The sequence below is a fragment of the Aythya ferina genome (genome assembly GCF_964211825.1).
Source record: "Aythya ferina genome assembly, chromosome: 4".
In the NCBI taxonomy this organism is placed as follows: Eukaryota; Metazoa; Chordata; class Aves; order Anseriformes; family Anatidae; genus Aythya; species Aythya ferina.
In genome coordinates, this window is record NC_140300.1 from 2,391,071 (window position 1) to 2,410,865 (window position 19,795).

General features: G+C 44.9%; 1 protein-coding gene across 1 annotated transcript in view; it reads right to left on the minus strand.

Moving 5' to 3' along the window:
• Positions 1-348: 348 nt before the first annotated feature.
• Positions 349-19,795, minus strand: part of ATRN (attractin) — a 144,045-nt gene continuing 124,598 nt past the window's right edge. Inside the window, exons 27-29 of the mRNA XM_084517162.1 lie at positions 17,584-17,691; positions 5,328-5,442; positions 349-4,298 (exon numbers count right to left, since the gene is read on the minus strand). Of these exons, the coding sequence (XP_084373288.1) occupies positions 4,174-4,298; positions 5,328-5,442; positions 17,584-17,691 (348 nt within the window). The 3' untranslated portion in view covers positions 349-4,173. The remainder of the gene's footprint in view (positions 4,299-5,327; positions 5,443-17,583; positions 17,692-19,795) is intronic.

Here is a 19,795-nt window from a genome sequence, read left to right on the forward strand (position 1 = left end):
GCTGGCACGGCGGTGGTTATGGATGGAGATGGGCTGAGTGCCGCGGCGCTGGGCCTCGGCCTGGTTTTGGGCAGGCCTCGAGCTTTATTTTGGCCTCCCGGGTGAGCCAAAAAACTTCACCAAAAGCTCATTTTGGTTAATTGAGGGCCAGCAAGCCAAGCTGCCATTTTAAAACCATACCATAAACCGTGATGACGTGGTTTGGTAAGGGTTTACCACCAAGAAAACGATGTTTTGTGGCAATATTTAGTGTACAAACCAGCTCTATCTACCAACAAGGGCTTTGTGGAGCCTGTCGTGCTTTTACAGCACCATACCATCAAATTTGGGGACATTATACGCTACAACTGTGTTGATCACAGGCATAACCCCATCACATACAGGTTTATTTTGGCATTTTCAATACAGCACATTTTAAACCCCATGAGAGTGGCAACAACTCAGAAGCTGTGTCCTACAAATCTTGTATCCAACATCTTGACCCCTATCATGGAAAGGGTCTCCTATCACTCATCCTACAACAGTCCAGAGAAAATTTGGGGCTAAAAAATGGGCAATGGCGAAGCAAAAATGTTAATTTTTTTTTTTGGAGATCCAGTGGCACCATTGCTTTCTAGAATAAGAGGGCCGCAACGTTTCTTCTTGATTTTTGTAAAGGCTACTCTCAAAAAATAAAAGCGTTCTGAGGGCTGAGACCTTGAATGCTGAATTTCAGCCAGTTACAAACGCTTGAAAATAGTGATTTTGAATGGAAATCACTGGCACAATCTTAATAGGAGAGGCTTAAACTGCTGACTTAATCCTCCAGGTAACGACTACTTTAAGTACATTTATTACCTGTCTTCAAGCGTTGGTTCTTTCCCTTTCAAACAGAAGAGCCTTGTTTTACTTTGCTTACACATTTAAGTGAAACACATTTGAATACATAAAGTCAAGTTATGCCTCCCTGCTTTACACCGCAAGATATCAGGACGATAATTTGATGTTTCTTTAAAGCTCTGGAAAGTTATCTAATGCTCATCATATGAAGAAGTTATTAAGACAAAACTCATACATCATTTAAAATGCATCAAAAATACATTCAATATTTTTTTTTCTGGTTTATATACACTTTAAATCTTTCGACGTTCTGCACACTACTGTATAGTTTATGTACAAGTGCAAAATTGGTGTGTTATTTTTCATTTATTTACAGATTCTCCCATGAAATCAGGTTGCTCTTTTTCCCCCCTCACCTCCAAGGGAAACAACCCCACAAATCCTTCACTTCTGATATTGGCCCGGTGATAAACCACCAGCAGTCCTTCCCCCCCATCCGTTCCCATCCTCGTCTCTATTTTACCTTCAAGCTGGGATGAAACTGTTTGCAGCAGAGATATGTATGAGAGTTCTCTTTTTCCCTCATCAGTATGGAGATAAGATGCAGAGCAGAGCTACATCCAAAAGGAGCCGTTTTGTTTGATTTATATAAATAAATCTTGTTCCTCTATTTACATTTTTTTTTTTTTTGGTTCTGCTAATCATCAAAGTTTGATCATTTTTGCTCGTTTTCTGAATACCTGACACCTCGCTTCTGGGCATGTTCCTCCTTTTGAGACCAGACCACCCAGCTCTCTCTGGGGGAAAATCATCCCTGTCCTTTTGGTAACGTGCAAATACATCACCCTCCCAGGCCTGTTGTTCAGAAAGCCGTTTCCTTCCAGGAAAGAAGCAGCTTTTAGCACTGCTGAAGTGCTGTCCCGAATACAGAGACTTAAGCACGAGAGTTTTCTTAATTTGGGTTGGCAGATCTCCACCCCAAAAGGGACAGAGAAGCAGGAGAAGATGTTTCTGAGCATGAGGCTGCGCATCACAACTGAAAGCACAAGCAGTTAGAGCAGGGGAGGAATTGTAGTCCAGTATTATTTCTCTGGTACAGTCTACTCCAGGTTAGCCCTATACACATAGAAAGTCACAAAATATGTGCAGGAGATGAATCTGTCTGAGGTAATCTGTGCATCAGCTACAACTTAATTGCCTAAAACCCTTCATTCTGAAAGACATCGCTCATCCCTTTCCCCCCACCTCAATTTCTTTTCCCCAGAGGGAGTTTACACTTCTGGTACAGAAGCAGATTGGGGAATATACATACAAACATATATATACAAATATATGTATCTATGCATTTCTCCACCTTATTTTTTCTGCAGTTCTGTTGGATTTGGTAAATGACACACCAGCTCAGCATCAAAATCCACCGAGATTGCTCGATCAGCAGGCTGTCCCCCGTCACCACCGCCCGGACACACACAGCAGCTCACATCTTTATTGCAATGCTGCGCTCCAAAAAGGTTCTTCGAAACACGTACTAACAAAAAGGAACAAGTGGCTGATATGTGATGGATGGATTACCAAAACGTGCACAAAAAAAGATGCAGTTACTCGGGTGGCGTTTGGGGAAAAGGGTGCTACCAGACCAGAAGGTTGGACCACAGCTCCCTTCAGTCCCCCTGGTTTGTTGCTTCTCCCTTGTATAAATACCAGATGTCCTCCTAAGAAACCAGCAATCCAATTGGAACCACACATACAGTGATTAAGTTATGATTTTGTGCCTCGTTTGGCACATCACCATCATATCTCCTCCACCACCACTTGGCGTGGTCCCGGCACTGCACCACATGCACCCGTCGTGATCCACTGGATCCACCACCAGCAGAGACGTCGTGCAGCAGCACGCACAGACAGGTACAGCCCCACCTCGAACCTCCAAACACAATCCCAACTAATTCGCTTTAAAAAAGGGCCAGATGGTTTGACACATCCTCCAAAAGCCAAGCCTTTTTTTCTAGCTCTTTCCAAATCCCTTCCTTACACCAACAAGCCACCGTCTTCAGCATCTAAGACCTGATCCGAACACTCAACCCACACGGGGAACATCATTTAATCATGGAAAATCCAAACCTGTGGCCAAATGAAGCTGCTCTGCCTAAGTTTTTTTTTTCCTCGTCCTCAAATGACCTCGCACCCGGAGTGTTGCTTTTTACACCCAGTAAGGAGATGGGACAAGTCTTGCTGCCAAGGAGCAGCGCCTCCGTGCACCGGCACAGCTCGGCTCTTGTCCAGAAAAATGGCCTGAGGGAAAGGGGAGGGAAAGAGGCCAAATGGGCAAAGAAACACAGAAGAAATGTAACGTATCTGACCTAGAACACAAGCTGCTTCTATTAAATGCGCCGATGAAGCCAGGAGTTTTCTTCTGAGATACTGAAACTCTGCTTTCCCTCCAGATATTTCCATCTGGCTGAGTAGTTGGTGGGTCAGGAAAATGCTATTTTCCCCTGACTGCACGTGATATATTATAAAGATCACAGATTGCCTTGAGTGACATTCTCTCTCTCTCTGTATATATATATTTAAAAGGAACATAATTATGTTAAAAAGAAATGCGTGTAGTAGTCTCCTCACTCCCTAGATCTGTTCAAGTCTAGGCACTTGTGTGTGGTGTACTCCAAGTAGGTTAAGACTATGTAAACACTGAGTCCTTCAAACAGCAACACTCAGCTCCTCCAGGTATTGCACGTGGTCTGAGCAACACACGACATCACCCTTTAAACCACCCTAGCTCTTGCCTTCCTGACGTTGTGGACCATAATTACTACAAAAAAATTGTATCTGGAAGAGAGTTCCACTTAAATAACGCGGGAATAAACACATATATATATCAAATGAAAAGGATGAAGATGCCTTGAAGACTAATTGTAGTGTTTATGTGTTGAGAGCTGACACCTGTAAACACTGCATCTTTTTTTTTTTTTTTTTGTACAGTTTGATAAATACATGAACTACAAAGCACTTTCCATGTATAAACCTGAGTGTCATTCATTGTACTACTGTTCTATTTACACTGACCATGAACGGTGGGGAACGGATGTTTCTGGACCTGCAATAAAATTATTTTACTTTAAACTCGAAGAGAACAAAGGCGCAATCTGAAGCCACGTGTCAGTAAAAACTTAAGTGGAGCAGTTGTCAAAGAAAGCCGACTATCACGTAGATGAGAGAAAAGGCTGGGTTCAAGGAAGCTGTGTTTTTCTGAGTGCTTCTAGTCTCTTGTGACACAACTTGAAAATCTTCCTCCTCCTAGGTGTTACTTCTCCGTTTTGTGTAAAACCCCATACAGTTTCTGATGTCCATGCATCAAATACAGGTTCCTGGCTGTGCAGGGGGCTGCTGTTTCCGATTTCGTATTGCACCCGATTTCTCTTTGTAGGCAATTGGCATCTGTTGTGAAATGTCCACCAGTGCGCTGGCCACAGCGAGACCTGAGGCAACAGAACAAAACAGTCACAGAAACAAATTCTTTCACCACAGCTGAGAAAAACCCTCCGAGCCACGAGATGAATATTATTTTTTGAATTGTTCTTAAGAAAAAAGCAAACTAGAAAAGCATTCTGGCTGAGAGATTAAACTCTAGAGGCTACTCTGAAGTAAGCTTTTAAATACTGCATGTTTTATTGAAAGCAACTGCAGTAGAAGAAGCTGGAAATAAGATGCGTGGGTATTAATGGATAAGACACACAAGATATTAAAGGGAGGAGTCTTTCTCTGCACCCTTAAGTGTGCTAGGATAAATGCTCAAAGCACCTGTGCACGGAGGTTTCACTGCACTTCCCGGACATTCCTCTTCTCTGCAACCTCCTCCCACCATATCCACGGATAAACCACTAGCTCACAGCCAAACCATCCCGTCCCAAAGCCAAGAAGCAACATTTTAAGATTCTCTGGTTAAAAATTTGAGATTACCGTGCTCTTCGGGCACTGGAGAAACCCCAGTTAAATCACCAGCTGCCCAGCAGACTAAGTCTCAGCTCTGTGCAGTGAGGTTTAACTGAGGAGGGGCTTGGACCAAGGAGACCTTAAGCTGGATGGAGAAAACCTCACTGTCTGAAGATGCTAAAAGCAGGACATGGATGATTTGCAAGGACCTGATGTCCCTCTACGGATGGAGCAGGGAATGAAGTCAACAAGCTAGGAGATGAGTTATTTTCGTAAGTATCTCCCGCAAACAGGTCTGTAACAGTTTGCACTTTTTTTTTCCAGCTGTAAATTAAAGTGTAATCCAAATATCGAGTGTTCATCCACCAACTGACCCGAGGAATTGAATCAAACCTGAGGTAGGAAGCTAGCAGGGGCCAAGCCAGCCACCTTCAAATCACTTGAGCACATCCACACCAGCTGCAGTGCGGACACAGCAATTACAAGTCTGAAACCCCAAGGTGAACGAATCGCTGAGGCTGGGGAAGGAGCCCCGAAGTTAATACCAAGCCAGCCGAGACAAGGATGTTCCTCACCTGACTGTCCTGGTGGTGGTATACCCCCAAGTCCTCGAGGCAACCTCACGAACACGGAGAGAACGGCGGCTTTGTTGCCAAAGCAGGGCTCCAGCGCTATGGGTTTCGGCACAGTCTGCGGGGAGGGAAGGAAGAGGAGAAGCTGATGTTACACGGTGTGTTGCACCCTCCCTCTTCCCCCAGCATCATCTTTTTTTTTCGGATCGCACAAGCTCCGGGGCACGAACCGTATTTCTGCGCTTGGCCAGCTTCCAGCGCGCAGCTAGCAAAGCTAAACCCAACGTTGCTAACAATCAAAGCCCTCGTCGTCATAAAAAACACATTTACTTAATAAAATCCAGCTATTAAGAAGTCAAGCGCTGCGCCAGGCTTGTATTTCTCCCTAAATTCAATAACCAAGGAGCAGTTTATGGCAAACAATGGGATTAAGCTCCGAACCCATCAGCAGCACTATCACAAAGAGCAGCACGCCGGGACTCGAGGGTTCAGCATCCATTTCCAGAGCTCAGCTCCGGGTCACACCACCACGGCCCTGCCTGCATCGACACGGAGAACACCACCGAGTCCCCAAACACTGCCTCCTGTTTGCTTTACGCTGTCCTCACAGTCTTGCCTTTCTGGACTGCAAAGCTCCTGCCTCTGGATCTGGTTTCAGTGAGCAGCTGCACCAGGAGTGGCTACCTATTCCTAAACCCTATTTGAACACGACCCTTTTTGAACAAAAAAAGGGTCGTGTTGCAAACACGAGCATGAAAATAATTTGCAGATAAAACGTGAATCGATGAGCATGACGATACAGCGGGCGGGCAGCCCTCTCCCACGCCAGAGCAGCAGCGTTGTGGATGCTCCCACTACACGCTCTGCTCTCTGGTATTAGAGAGACAAAATGCAACAGCACAGCCCAGAAACTAAAATATGGTTTTACCTAAGTCAGGCCCTGATCCCACCCACATTTCTGTGAGATCGGGATGTCCCAGCAGTCAGCTGAGAGTGCAAGTTTGAGCCTGGAAGCGCAGGATCAAGAGACTGCTTCCTTTTGTTTCCCAGGGAAAAAAAGCTGAGAATCACTATTTTACCTGATACACTCAGTGAGAGCTGATTTGTTTTTTAGTATGGACAAGCTAAACTCTAGCCTGGTATTAATGAAATAATTATTGCTTTTTTCATTAGGCATTAGGTTGTACTACTGTACTTTAAATGCTCAACAGAAACTCGATACGATCCGAGACACTGAAAAAAGGGAACAGGAGTCAAACGATGCAATTAAATTACTGCTGTGCTATAAAAAAAAAGAAGGAAAAAAAAAAAAGATGACAGCAAGCGAAATGAAACGTAAAACTGTTTTCATATCTCGTATTTACTGTAATGATTGCAACAACGATTAGTTGGTCCATGCAAGGTAGACAAATACCTGTGCTACAGACCAAGAAGGTAAGCTGCAGCCTGCCTTGTTTAGGACTGCAGATTTCCACATCTCCTCCCCACCCCCAGCAAAGGGATCCAGCTCCACAAAATGCCTTCCCCGTGAAGCATCCAAGCATATCCTTGTGCTATATCCCACGGGCGACTCAATTACCAGGGGTAATGGAGAGAGCACAGGGAAGGCAACTGCGGAAACGCAGCGCAGAGGCTTCTGGTGGGGGAGCAGGCACTGAGCACAAAGTTTATTTTCATCCAGAGGGATCGTGCACCTTCCTTTCCGTGCTGTGCCAACGTGGAGTTGTAGGGCTGGGGCGATACAGCGAGTCCTCGTGCTCAGGGTGAGCTGCAGAGACCGAGGGAGTAAGCCAGCAGCGAAGCGCTGGTGGGAGGAAAAGTACGACGGAAGAACTGAAGAAGCCAAGAAGAGATCATCTGCTCTAATCTCTTTTTAATGTATTTGCTTTTAAGTCCTGCTGGATTAATCAGGACGCGTCTGCAGCTCTGCTGCTTCCCCTGCTCGAATCGTGGAGCGCGGCTCTGCTTCAAACACGCTCGTGCTCATCATCCTCCAGCCAACGCGGGCAAACGGGGGCTTCGAGAGCCTCTTGGGCTCTCTGCATGCAGCCCCTCGCTATCACGGTGCAATGCTCTGCTTCAGAAGCAGTCACTCCTGCCTCTGCCATCACCTCTGGAGACCTTTCTGAGGACTTGCTGCTCCTGGTCCCTGCTGCTCGGACACCAGAGACTTTCCTCTACCCTAAATTCCTTCCCACCTGCATCGATCCACCAGCTCACGTCCTCCACACGCTCCCTGTGCCTTCCCCTGCTGTACATCTCGGCTCTCGTTGGGCTCACCTGACTGAGGGATGCTCTGAATCTCTTCTCTGAACACAAATATTCCCTTCTCCAGCTCTCCCAACAGCCCCTCTCCGCTCCCTCCTCTGCTCTTTGGACCACGGGTGACCTGAGAGGCATTTCAGGCCCCTGCAATGGCATCAAAGCATCCCGAGCCTCCTGAACATGCTAAACAGGTAAGAAAGGGAATATAAAGTTTATTATGCAGCTCTTAGTCACAGAGCTGAAGGGGCTTGGAGGGTAATTTAGCTCGTCTCAGCCCCAAGCAGGATCCTTTCTCCTCCTCTGCCCTTTCCAACTAATGAACCCGCAGCGTGCAGCAGAAACTTTCATTACGAGTCCCCACGGGCATGATCTTTCTTTTTTTCCATGGGATTTTTAGTTTTATTTCATTCCTCAAGGTCACAGGCCTCCCTCCTATCTGTTCCCCCGGTCCCAGCCTGAACCATGAAGAGCTCCCACACGTCACTGGTGCTGGAAGAGCCCAGCCCGGGTGGCTGGTGCTGTCCCCAAGCAAGTGACAGCAGACCCCAGCCACGCAGAAACCTAAATAAAATCCAGTTATTTGCCTCTGACCCTCATCCTGCCACGTATTTTTAATCTATCTGCAGTACCAGGGATAGCTGGGGGCAGAGGTAAAGGAATTGTTTAGTATTTCACCGCCTGCAGGGCCCTGTTTCTATTTATCATGCAAAGCGAGGACGTACACTTTATAGAATGATGCATCCAGAATCTGTCAGGCAGTCGCGAGCTAATTTGAAAGGAATACGCCAAGAACAAGATTATCTTGTTGCAGCTAATCCCGGTCTTAAATCTACAAGGAAAAAACACTCTCGTGTCCGTCAAACCCAACCGTTTCCCCGAGACAAGCTGCAGTTAGGAACTGCAAAAGCAGCACGAGAAATGAAGCCCCATGGATTTGTTTTTGACAGCAGCAGTTGGGGCACCTGCTTTTTGAACCGTGACTCAAGGCGCATCTCATCCCTGCGTGCCCAGCCCAAAGACGAAGCTCAGCCTGATGAAATGAGTCAGGCGCCGAGCGAGGGGGATGGAGAATTCGATGCGAGGTCAGCCAGGAGTGAAGGGCATCCCGTGCCCTCTGCGAGATGCATGACAACCCAGAGCTGGAGCCTGGGGACTGTATTCTGCAGGCACAGAGGAGAACGTGTGGATAATTCAACCAGCAACTTCGTGGTTATCTTGCTTGAAGATGTAACCCACAGCTGGCCTTGCCACGAGCTTGCTCGTGTTTTTACACGACCTATGCACATGTCACCATGGTGCAGAGCAGCTAGGGAAGGGCTGGCTGCCTTCCTCGAGCTGTATTTTTGTGGGGAGACCCAAGATCTCCCATCTCCTTCTCCTCCTCAGCCTGTCTCCCTCCTGCCTGGCTGCTGAGCGCTCTCGTTGAAGACCGAAGCTGCTTTTCCACAAGGAGGTTTGGAGTGGGTTTGGGAACCAGAGATCAGGTCATTGTAAATGCTCCTGCTTCAGTCTGACAGGTGGCTTTTAATGGCCCACTTAAAAAAAAAAAAAGCAGATCTCCGAAGTTTGTAACACCTTTTATCAGATGGTTAAAACCAGCCTCTGCCAGAGACTTTCATCTAGAGTGTTTTGATAAACCCATTGTTGAATTATATAAAGCAATTCCTTTTTATTGAAGGCTTAATGGCACAATAAAGCACACATTATTCAAATCTATGCAAATCAGGTGCATCCCTCAGACACTTGGCACACGCTGAGTGCTTCGCGCAGCGCCTGAACAGCAGCGTCCTGCCCGGGAGGGGGCACAGAGGGGAGAGGCGAGCCCAGCTGCTGAGAATGTGGCCGGAGAGGCAGCTAAGGGGGTAAAAAGATCTCACCTTGGCTGGGCCGGGTCGATTTGGACAGCCAAATTGCCATCTGACAGCCCGGCAGAAAGCAGCCGTGCCCTCAGCTCGAGCACAACGAGCTTGCTGCCAGCTCCTGGGCTCAGCAGCACCAAGAAACGTGCAGCCAGGAGACTTCTGGTCATGATGGGGGACAGTGAAGGGACGTAGTGCTGACCTGGTGTTGATCTGTGCTAGGAGCAGTCTCCTGGTTTATCTTCCCCTAAAGCTACCTCCTGTCCTTAAAGCAGCACTGTGGTTGCACGACCCCTTTGTGCAGCTGGCAGCCTGAGCCTTTCTCCTGCAGTGGACTTGGACTACTCTTCCACGCCAGCAGAGCTACAATCAACAAAAACAGTGAACAAAAACTAGGAAGTGGGATACAGAAAGCATCAAACAAAGACCAAAAAAGCAGCAAAGAGCTCTCAGCTCGATGCAGGGATTGAAACACCCTTTAAGAGGCAGCAAGGTGTGCTGCAGCAGCCATTTCTTAACCAGAAAGCTCTATGCCAAGTTTTGCACTGGGCAGTGCCTGCAAACAGAGACTACTCTATTTTGGACCAAAACTCAAAGTTAATGGTATTTTACTAAGCAGTGACACGACCCCATTATTTCTGGGGGCAGCAATTTTCCCTGGATGACTTTACCGGCCAAAGGCACCACTAAAAAACCCAAATGATTTCAGTTGTTTACGAGTTTTGATGTATACTTAATATGCGCAGAGCTTAAACAATTACAGAAGTTAAAAGCTGTAAGAGAGCCATTAGGTCATCTAATTAGGCTGCCTTCTCCCTATGCTGTATGTCCCTACACCAACAGTGCTTTTTCCAGGCCTTTTGTCGGGGCTATTTCTAAGTGACCCAGGTGTGAAGCGCGCCGCCAGCTCCCTTGGGAGACAATTTCACAGCCAAACGCTTTTCACAATCAAGTTCCATTGTACAACGTTCCACCTAAAAAAAACCCACCTCTTTTATTTTTATTATTATTTCGTGTCATTATTTCTATTTATGCTGCTTATATTTGACAAATTCTAAAGGTTAATAATATGTCACACAAAACTAATGGCTAGAACAATAAATAGGCTGTGCAATTTAAAAAAAAAAAACACGGCGTCAAATTTCTTTAGGTTCTGTAATACACTGCCAGCATATTGTTTCTCAAAATGTATAAAAATACTGTGGGGACGTTTTTTTCCTTAACAAGAAAACATATTTCCGCAGTTTGATCAAATCACTCTTACATGGTTTTCAATTTCCAGCGAGGAAATTAAAATAAAGCAAAAGTCTTACGGTGGGGGAAGAGGAGAGGACCATTATTGAAACAGTTTAACTTTATTATTTGATTTCGCTTCTTCAGATGATTTCACTCTGTAGAAAAAGGGTCAAATTCCATTTGCAAGTTTTTAAATTGTGCCATTAAAAGCCGCCTGAACATTTGTAAAAGAAGTTACAAGCAATTTTTGATAAAAAATAGAGTATTAAGTTTTAAAAATCATATTCTGGGGGTAATATGTATGTCTTCCAAGATAGAGACGAATGAACTTCCAGCAACAATTTGCAGCAAATGAGTCTAGATTAAAAATTTATATTTACTTTGTCCCTGATATCTACCTTGGAAGTGACACGGGGGCTGGGGAAGGAATCGCTCACCGCTCTGCCACGCCACTGGGCTCCTGTGTGCGAGGAACTAAATAAAAGTCATATTCGAGCCTTTGAGATGAATGCTAACAGCCTGAAATTGAAAACATCCACCCAAGCATCCTGTGCTCCCGATACCTGGGAGCACAGACGTGGCAGCCCAGCAAAATAGGGCCCGGAGGTCATCCCCATTGCCTTGAACAACTGTTTTCTATTTTAAAGTGCACGCTGTCGAACTGGCAAAGGCTCCGAGTGAGGGAAAGGATTTCGATAGGCAAGTTTGTATTTCAAAAGCAGTCACCCTGAAATGACAAAACCCTGGTGTCAGAGCTGTGAGCATTTCCCTGCACGTTTCAGACCGCTTGCTGTTCTTTTCCAGCTCCCTGCTGACGCCCCAGGGAGGGGATGGGATGGACGAGGCCACGGGGATCAAATCTGGGCAAAACACACGGCAAATAGCGGGTATTTATTTTGGTTTTGTACGGGTGAAGAGGCAGGATTCTTCTGCTTGTTCTTTTCGACCACCGGGCTGGTTTTTGCACGTGAAAAAGTGCAATAAGAGAAGGAAGGAGGACAGGCGGATGAAGACTGCAAACACAAGACACACAAAACCACTGCTTGGCATAAAGGAATGCAAACAGGTCCCCTATAACGTTTTTGGGAAGCTGCTGCTATTATCAGAAGAGACAGTTGCCGGCACTAGAGGGAAAAAAGGAGATTTAAAAGCCTTCTGTAGGGAGCTTTGCACTGTTTCCCTCCAGCAAACTCCTCCTTATCAGCGAAAATCAGGGTCTGTTCTGCCACAAACTTTGCAGCCTTCAAATCTAAATCCAGTAAAATCTCAGCTCAATTATCAGCCGAATATTCCCTCGATACCAGGCGGGCTTAGCAGCTGTTTGTGCTGATCTCCTGATAGGCCCCTTCCAAATATTTACCGCGCGCATGGAAACGGTGAAAGTTTTCCCCAAGTACCTCATTTTGTACCAGAAACCAAAGCGAGGCTCCCAGCACTAGTTAACTGGAAATAATTCATTAGGTGAAGGTTTTATCGGGTGTTTTTGTGGTCACTTTCTCGGGACAGATCCCAGGCAGGCTCCATCTGATGTCGGTGCAGCCAATCCTTCTTGCTCACCTCCCTGCTCACTGCTGGTGACTCCGAGCCTCTTGTTCCAAGGGGATCCTACACTTTGCTCTGAATTAGCAGGCACAGGCAGGATTAATGCCAAATACAAAGCACAAGCTGGGATCTCACAACTTGCTTTGTGTCCCTTGTCACCCTGATGCAACAGGAGGGCTCCCACAATCCGCACACGGACCGTGCGTAATGAGTGGAAGTGCTTTTGGGGCTTTTTTTCTGTCCTTTTTGTCCTTTTGTAAAGACAAGGAGACAGCTACACGCTGACACGCTCTGAATGGCTTAGCCTTAATGCAGGGAAAAGCTCCCAGAGCCAGCAAATGTGAGAAACCCCGGAAATAATACGTTAGAAGTTAAATTGCATTTCCAAAGGCAAAGCTCACAAGCCTGAACAGCCCGTGTTAGCCAGGTCAGGTGAAACACCACCAAACTTTCTGGCCTCGAAGGCTGTGTGCCGACAACCTCCAGCACACATCAGTTTAGGATCATCCAGTTTTTATTTTCACCCCTCGATTTCATCCCCTCCCTCCAACCATTATCCTTTTGGGACTCTTCAGTGAACACCTCTCCCTTTCACCTTTGGAAAATCCGAACCTGCTCTGTCTCTACCTTGACACAACTGAATTGCACGGTCGTTTTTGGTTAGTATTGCTCCTACCTCCCAGCCCACGTGCATTTGCCAAGCCTGCCACCCTTCCACATCTGCCCGCTTGCCCAAGGACTCCCCAACTCATCAGGGTGACCTGGCAAAGCAGGAGGCTCCGTGCTCACCATGCTCATGTTAACCCAGCTCATTTTATAAGTGAAATGGGGTGGGAGGCTGGTCTGTCAGCAAATTTGATGAACAAATAAAGCGTCAAAAACATGGGAAGTGAGGTGGAAAGGAGCAACAACCAGAGGATAACAGCCCTAAAACCCACCAGTTCCTGAGCCTTTAGTTGTTCTTCACCAAGCTTCTCTCATTGCATGAAGCAGAGCTACAAGTAAAAACGAAGTTGCCGTGTAGCAGCGATGGAGCTGGATGATGCTTTATCCACATCTAATATTTTATTCTTTTATTTTTACCACTCCTCACTGGGTTGGCACCAGGGCTATCGCGCTCGCCACAGGACTCTTCACTGCTCCTCATTACAGGTGGTTACAACCTCACTGCAGTGTGAAATGAATGTAACAAGGGCACAGCTCGGATGTGAAATACAAGTAGGCTGAGGATATAAATCTGTGGTATCCCTTGCCTGCTCCTAAATCAGCCCACCACTACGTCTCTGTACTTCTTGAACAGATGGGACCTTCTGGCAGTCTTTAAACCACTTAACAACACTCTTCTGTAACAAAACAAACTAATTACTGGAGAAAGATGCTATTTTCCATCAAATTTCTGCTATTTTTATGGAGTCAGCCAGAGCTGATGTCTGATTAAGGACTTGCAGTGAAGCTATTTTGCCTTCAGAAGCCCAGCACAGCAGAATTAAATGCACACCCGTGCGAAGGTACAGAGCATGCTAAATGAACTTCAGCAGGGTTTTGCTCACCGACACCTCTCTCCATTTAGGTACCTACAAATGCGGACAGCCTGTCGATCGCGGATGCAAAGATAATCATCTCTAAGCACTGCCTTTGCACGTCGCATCCCTAAACACAGCACAGCAAGGCTGCTCAGCTCCACCAGGCAAATGCTTTGTTTTATGAGAGTGTTTTTCAAAGCCTCTGAAAGCTTCCGAGACAATTCTGTCTGACTTAAGGATAAACTTCCCTAATGAAACAATTTTCTTGTTGATCTTGCAGGTGTTTTGCTCAAGCTAAGCATTTGCTTGCTACGCTGTTATGTGCTTTTATTGGGAATCTACAAGTCTTAGCTTTATTCCGTTACCAACTTAAAAATACCTGGGAATCACTGTAAAAAATAAAAACTTCCCAAATTCTCACGGAAAACAGTCTTCTACAAATCACTGCACAGAGCTAGGAGATTTGGCCTTAGATACCCAGGGATGTTAAATACTCATAGAAGAAATTACGATAGGCAGCACCTCAGAATGCAGGAAAAGCTGCAGAGAAAAGCCAATGGATTTTGTAATAACTAAGCAAATTTAGTGGTAGATTTGTGATCCGCTGGGTTTTTGTTGAGCGGGAAATAAACCAAAGCAGCTAGTTCCGTGTTGCCTAGCTGCAGACTATATTATGAATAGTTTCCCTGCAGGTAAATCATTTTCTATTACTTCTAAGTACCCCAGGAAAAATACTAATTGAAAACACAGTTCTAATACTGTCCAGCTGGAAAACATTAGCTTAGGATGGAACTAGCTTGACACTGGCTGCCAATTGGCTATGTACAATGGAAAAGGAAATTAATCTCTTGCAGACAAGACATCCCATTTTCCAATTCTACTTTGTAACCCTCAAATAAACTCATTATTAACCAAAGGCTTTGATTCACACGGGGAAAGGAAAACATCAATGCGTGCCTGATAACGCCAGCCTGGATTTCTTGTGTAAAACGAAAGCTCTCCAAGTTTGACACAGCGAGTGGCAGAGCACCCGGAGAACGGCTTATGGTCCAACAACTTAACAGCATTTCTTCTCACTCCTTCCTTGGCTAATAATTAAAGAACAGATAAAATGAAAAGAAAAATGCGGTTCCACATTTCTATAACAACCCAGCTCATCTTCCTGCAGCTCCCTCCTGCTAAAAGTTTTTCTCACATGCAGGCAGAAAAGGGATGAGAGAAAAAAAACGAAGTTGACCTCGGAGATATCGAGATTGCTTTTTCACTTCTAATAAAATTCACTTACATGCAGCATCCAGCAGGTTAGGCAGTCTCAGAGGGGCTGTTCCCCATGCTGCTCACAACCTACAGGTCTCCTGCACCTCCTCTCCTCTCAGCTTCAACTTTGCTGAAACACTCCAGACTTTTATACATGCTTTCATCCCCTACGTAACTTCTGCAAGCTATCAGTAAAAAAAATATATATAAATAAATACATAAAATTAGTTTCTCTCCTTGTCATGGAAAAGCATCCTCATTCTGCACGTAGGTCTTCCAGCAGATGGAGTTACCTGCTGGCACAATAGCCCATGTCCTCTCTTTGGCTTCTGGTTGCTGCAGACACTTTGTGCCATTTGCCTGAATTAGACTGCTTCATTTTTGTCTGCAATGGATTAAGAAGCATTTGCACGCCTTGCTGAATTATCAGCACAGAGGGTAATTAGCAGTTGGTAACAATTTCTGGGTCTGAAAAGGGACATATGTCCATCTGTCCACAGTCTTACTTATTATGCTTAAAATTGGCTTCTCCATCCCTTCTTGAGTAACCCAAGGAGGTCAGACAAGTGGGATATGGACGATGACGGCAGACATGGGAATGCAAGGAAATAGAGCTGCTAGTGCCAGAAAGACGAAATCCTGTCTGCCGATGCACTTCAAAGGAGGTTTTTGCATTCCTCTAATCAAAGGAGAAACTGAGAAGAAAATAAAAAGCAGAGAGGTACCGAGCAGCAAGGGAACAAAAAGCTCATATGAAAAAGAAACGAGCACTGCCAGCTGAACAAGAAGAAAAATAACACACATCAGAACAGCAGAGATCCAAAGTTTAGCATCTTCTCTGCGGTTCTTTGAGCGCAGACGAACTTGTCAGAGATCAAAAAGTTTAGGACAGCTTTGTTCTGGCCTGGTCCTATAGGGGAGGTGTTTTTAGTTAGCTTATTTCTACAAAATTAGTGTGAATAATGGTAAGAGGGGAGGGGAAATGCCCAGACAGACTGCAGCCCAAAACCACCAGCACCACAAACATGCACACAATTATGCCTCCATCCCAATGGAAACATCCATACACATCCTATGGCTTCTTCAATGAAGCAGTGAATAAAAGGCTGTAACATGTTGGGCACAGCCCAATTTTACACGCCTGTCTTTCGAAGTCTTGGTGAGCTGTTAGAGGCCAATGATTCCCAATCCCTATCAACCTCGTAACAAAATTAGAAGTTACAGAAACAAATAAAAACTGAATGATTAGGAGTAAAATGAACATCAACGAGGAGCATGGTCACCCTGGGCCTCCAAGGAGTCCCAGGCACAGGTCAGCTTAGTTGCTTGGTCAGTCCATTACCCCAAATTACTGAGTGCCTTTGCAAATTTTACTTTGTTTTCTCCATCTGTGGAAGTTCTTATCTGCAAAACAGGGACACTAAACCCTTAGTTTTAGAGAGGTAGCGATGATTAGTTCATGAAGTACTCAAATACGGAGCAGTCACAGCAATCATTCAAAGCCTGGAACAGGTTTGGATGAAATACAGTAAATAACCAGGACAAATAATGAAACTATGACAGTATATTGAGAATCTTTCCCTTCTGCTCTTCCATTCAAGAATCAGATGGAAAGAAGTACTGCAGCTTGCCATGAAAGACTGTATTCACATTTATGTAAAGAAGAGCTAAGGCTGTAGGGGCGACCTTAATTGTGACATTTCCTGATGCTAATGCCAAGATTTAAATATGAATTTCCACCAAACAGAGGTTCTGGGGTCAGATTGTTTTTGGGTCCTTTACAATATTCAAAATGCACACATTTTTGATAGAAAAGGATAACTTGCTTTCTTGCCACAGTAGCAGAAAGTGAGAAACTTTGTGCCTGGACTAATGAAGAAGACTTCAAAGAACTGAAGTGTGAATAAAATACCACAGCTACTTCAGACAGAGGAAAAAAATATCAATGTTCTCAAGTTCTTAACTTTTCCTTTTTGAGTACAAGTCTGCTAGTGAAAGCACGACATTAAAAAAGATCTTTTAATTTATTAGTCTCCTTTTAAACACGTGTTTCCTAAAAATACAACGTGCTGTGACTAAGAACATGCCAGGCAGGTTTTAGACAATGATTTCTGCACACTCCTATTTATGTATCACAAGATGTATTTGAAAATATATTTATAGCCAGAAATATGTTGATACTATTACAGTACACAGACATGATTATATTCCTGTTTGATTTGAGAGATCGCAGAAAAATGCTTTCTATTTGCAGTACCTATAGCTATTTCTAGCCAAATGTTCTGCCGTGTAAAACTGCATTCTTCTCTATTACAAGGCATAAAAACCAACAAAGCAAACACAAAATCTCATACCCTACAAACAGCATAGCTCTCAGCTAAACCAGCCCAAAAGTTGTAAACATAGACCTGAAGGTATCAAATCAAATGAAAACGAGATCTGCTGGCCCTCAGAGACTTATAGTTTCTCATAGATACCTAGCAAATAGAGATTTTTGGATTATTGCATTAACCACAGTTTAAAACAAGTACCCACGATGAATTATGGTGAGGACCACCCTAAAGCACCAGCTCTCACCTTTATGCTTCCCCCAATGAGATCTGGCGGTTCTTCATCTGTTTCTAAGGCAACGTTGATGGAGGCGAAGGGGCGACTTGCCATCTGTTGCATCTCACGGAGTAGTTGCTAATTTGATAAACAGAAAAATAATATTATTATTTGATTGTTCCAACACAAAGACGAAAAACCACGCATCGGAGAGGTTCTGCCCAACGCAAAGGGATATCAGTGAACACGGGAAAATAACCTCCTGGTGTTTTAACAGCATGAAGGGTACAGGTAATTGTAAATATTCACGTTACTACAGTTTAACAAGTCATTGCAAGTAGAGCTGTACAGCACCGTCTTAGCCTGACTTGCTTGCGAAGGAAAACCCATCCACTTAAGTTACCGTAAAGCAGCTAATTCCTTTTCAAGCTGTGATCCCCTAGCTGTTTGTCATCACCTGTCCGGGGCAGAGGAGGACTCCGTAAGATTTGAGGGAACCATTTTAAAATTAAACTAGCAGCAGTCCGTAACACCTGTAAGAAAGAATCTGACTTTTTTTTTTTTTCCTAACAGCACTGGCAAAATGTTGTCAGGTGGCTACTGAATAATTATTTCTGTTTGTTTCCTTTCTAAACACAGTAAACGTATCAAATGACAAATACGTCCTTGCTGCTATATGTTTTATTCCAACAGAAAACGTTTTCCTGAGCAAATCCCTGCAAGCCTCCACGACACGAGGCATCTTTTATTGTGCTCTTAAGCAGTTTTAAGCACTATGATGCAGCTCCCTTTTTTGAAGGCAAAATAATGTTTCCTATAGGACTAGAAACAGCATTTCAGCTGGAGCCGAGCTGTGGACACACACACTCCTGCTTGGTTTCGGCTGCTAATCCCTGACACCAGCAGCGAGCTGCACCACCAGTAACTGGAGGCAGAAGCCATGACCCTAATTCCCAGAAGCAGTGGGTGTAATGTGTCTCAGCGCCCCTTTTTAATAAGGGGAGAGATGTGTACCTTGCATAGCGTGTAAAAACCAGCAGTCTCACCCTTAAGCACAGCAAAGTGCCTAACCCCACCTGTTGTTTGCAGCATTATGCAATTAGCATTACCACAGAGCTGCAGCAGCACTAGTTATACTCTATCTGTATGGTGGATTGAGGCTCTCCCAAATGCCTTCTATGCTACCACCATCCTTATTCCCCCTTTAAGCTTGGCTGATTTGATGCTTCGAGCCCTAACCCATCATTTATAGCACTAAAGAAACCACCACCAAAGGCACCGTGCCCCCGGTGACCCAGGGATGCTGCACTGCACGCAGCAGAAGAGGACACCGGTCTCTGGAAGACCAAGAGAAGCAAAGCCCATCAGAACAGATTGTAGATACTGTCACAACCAAAAAGAAAAAAAAACAAAAAACAAAAAACAAGAAATTCACACAAATGGAGCTGCACTAAGTATTTGCAAGCAAACTTGTGCGGACCTCACACTTGGGTAAAAGAAGTCGAGGAGTTTTCGAATATTTAAAGCACACCAGCAGATTGCAGACTAAAGCAAGTGTGAAACAGATTGCTGGGTTGTTGTTCCTGCAATTGTCCCCTTCAGCTATCATAAAGCGCTTTGTTTAATAGCTATAAAACCAAAGAACAAGCTGTCCTGATGAAGATGTCCAGGAGACTTACAAACTGCAAGCTATTAGCTCTTTTGAAGGAAGTTCAGTTTACTAAGGCAAATGTGCAATTTGGCAACATGACTCCTATTGAAGTCGACAGTAGCGTCAAGAAATAAAACCCCGGGCAGGGCTGCGAAAGCTGAGCTGCCTCCGAGTGAGCAATGGGAGAAGCAGTGCTGACAGCAATATTCCTGCTTGCATTTGCTGAACTGGAGAAGGAAAGTCATCCGTTTCAGGGCTGTCCCAAAGCCAGCTGCTGCTCAGCACAACGGTGGCCAAACCTGGTAAAACCAAAGGTCCAGACAGTCACCAAACCAGCAAAAGCCTCGAGGAGAATATCCTTTCCCTAACACTGTTTTCTTGTGCATCACAAGCCATGTTACAAAACCAATTCCCTGAAAATTAAGAACAAATTTGAGAAATAATTGCTCTGGAACCAGAATGTCACTCCTTCCCCCAAGGCATACGCTGTGCGTGTTTAACCTATGCACGAATATATCCTTCAATATTTGTTTGGTGTATCAAAATTTTAATTAAAATGTGTTGTTATGTTGCGAAGGAGAAATTGTGGCA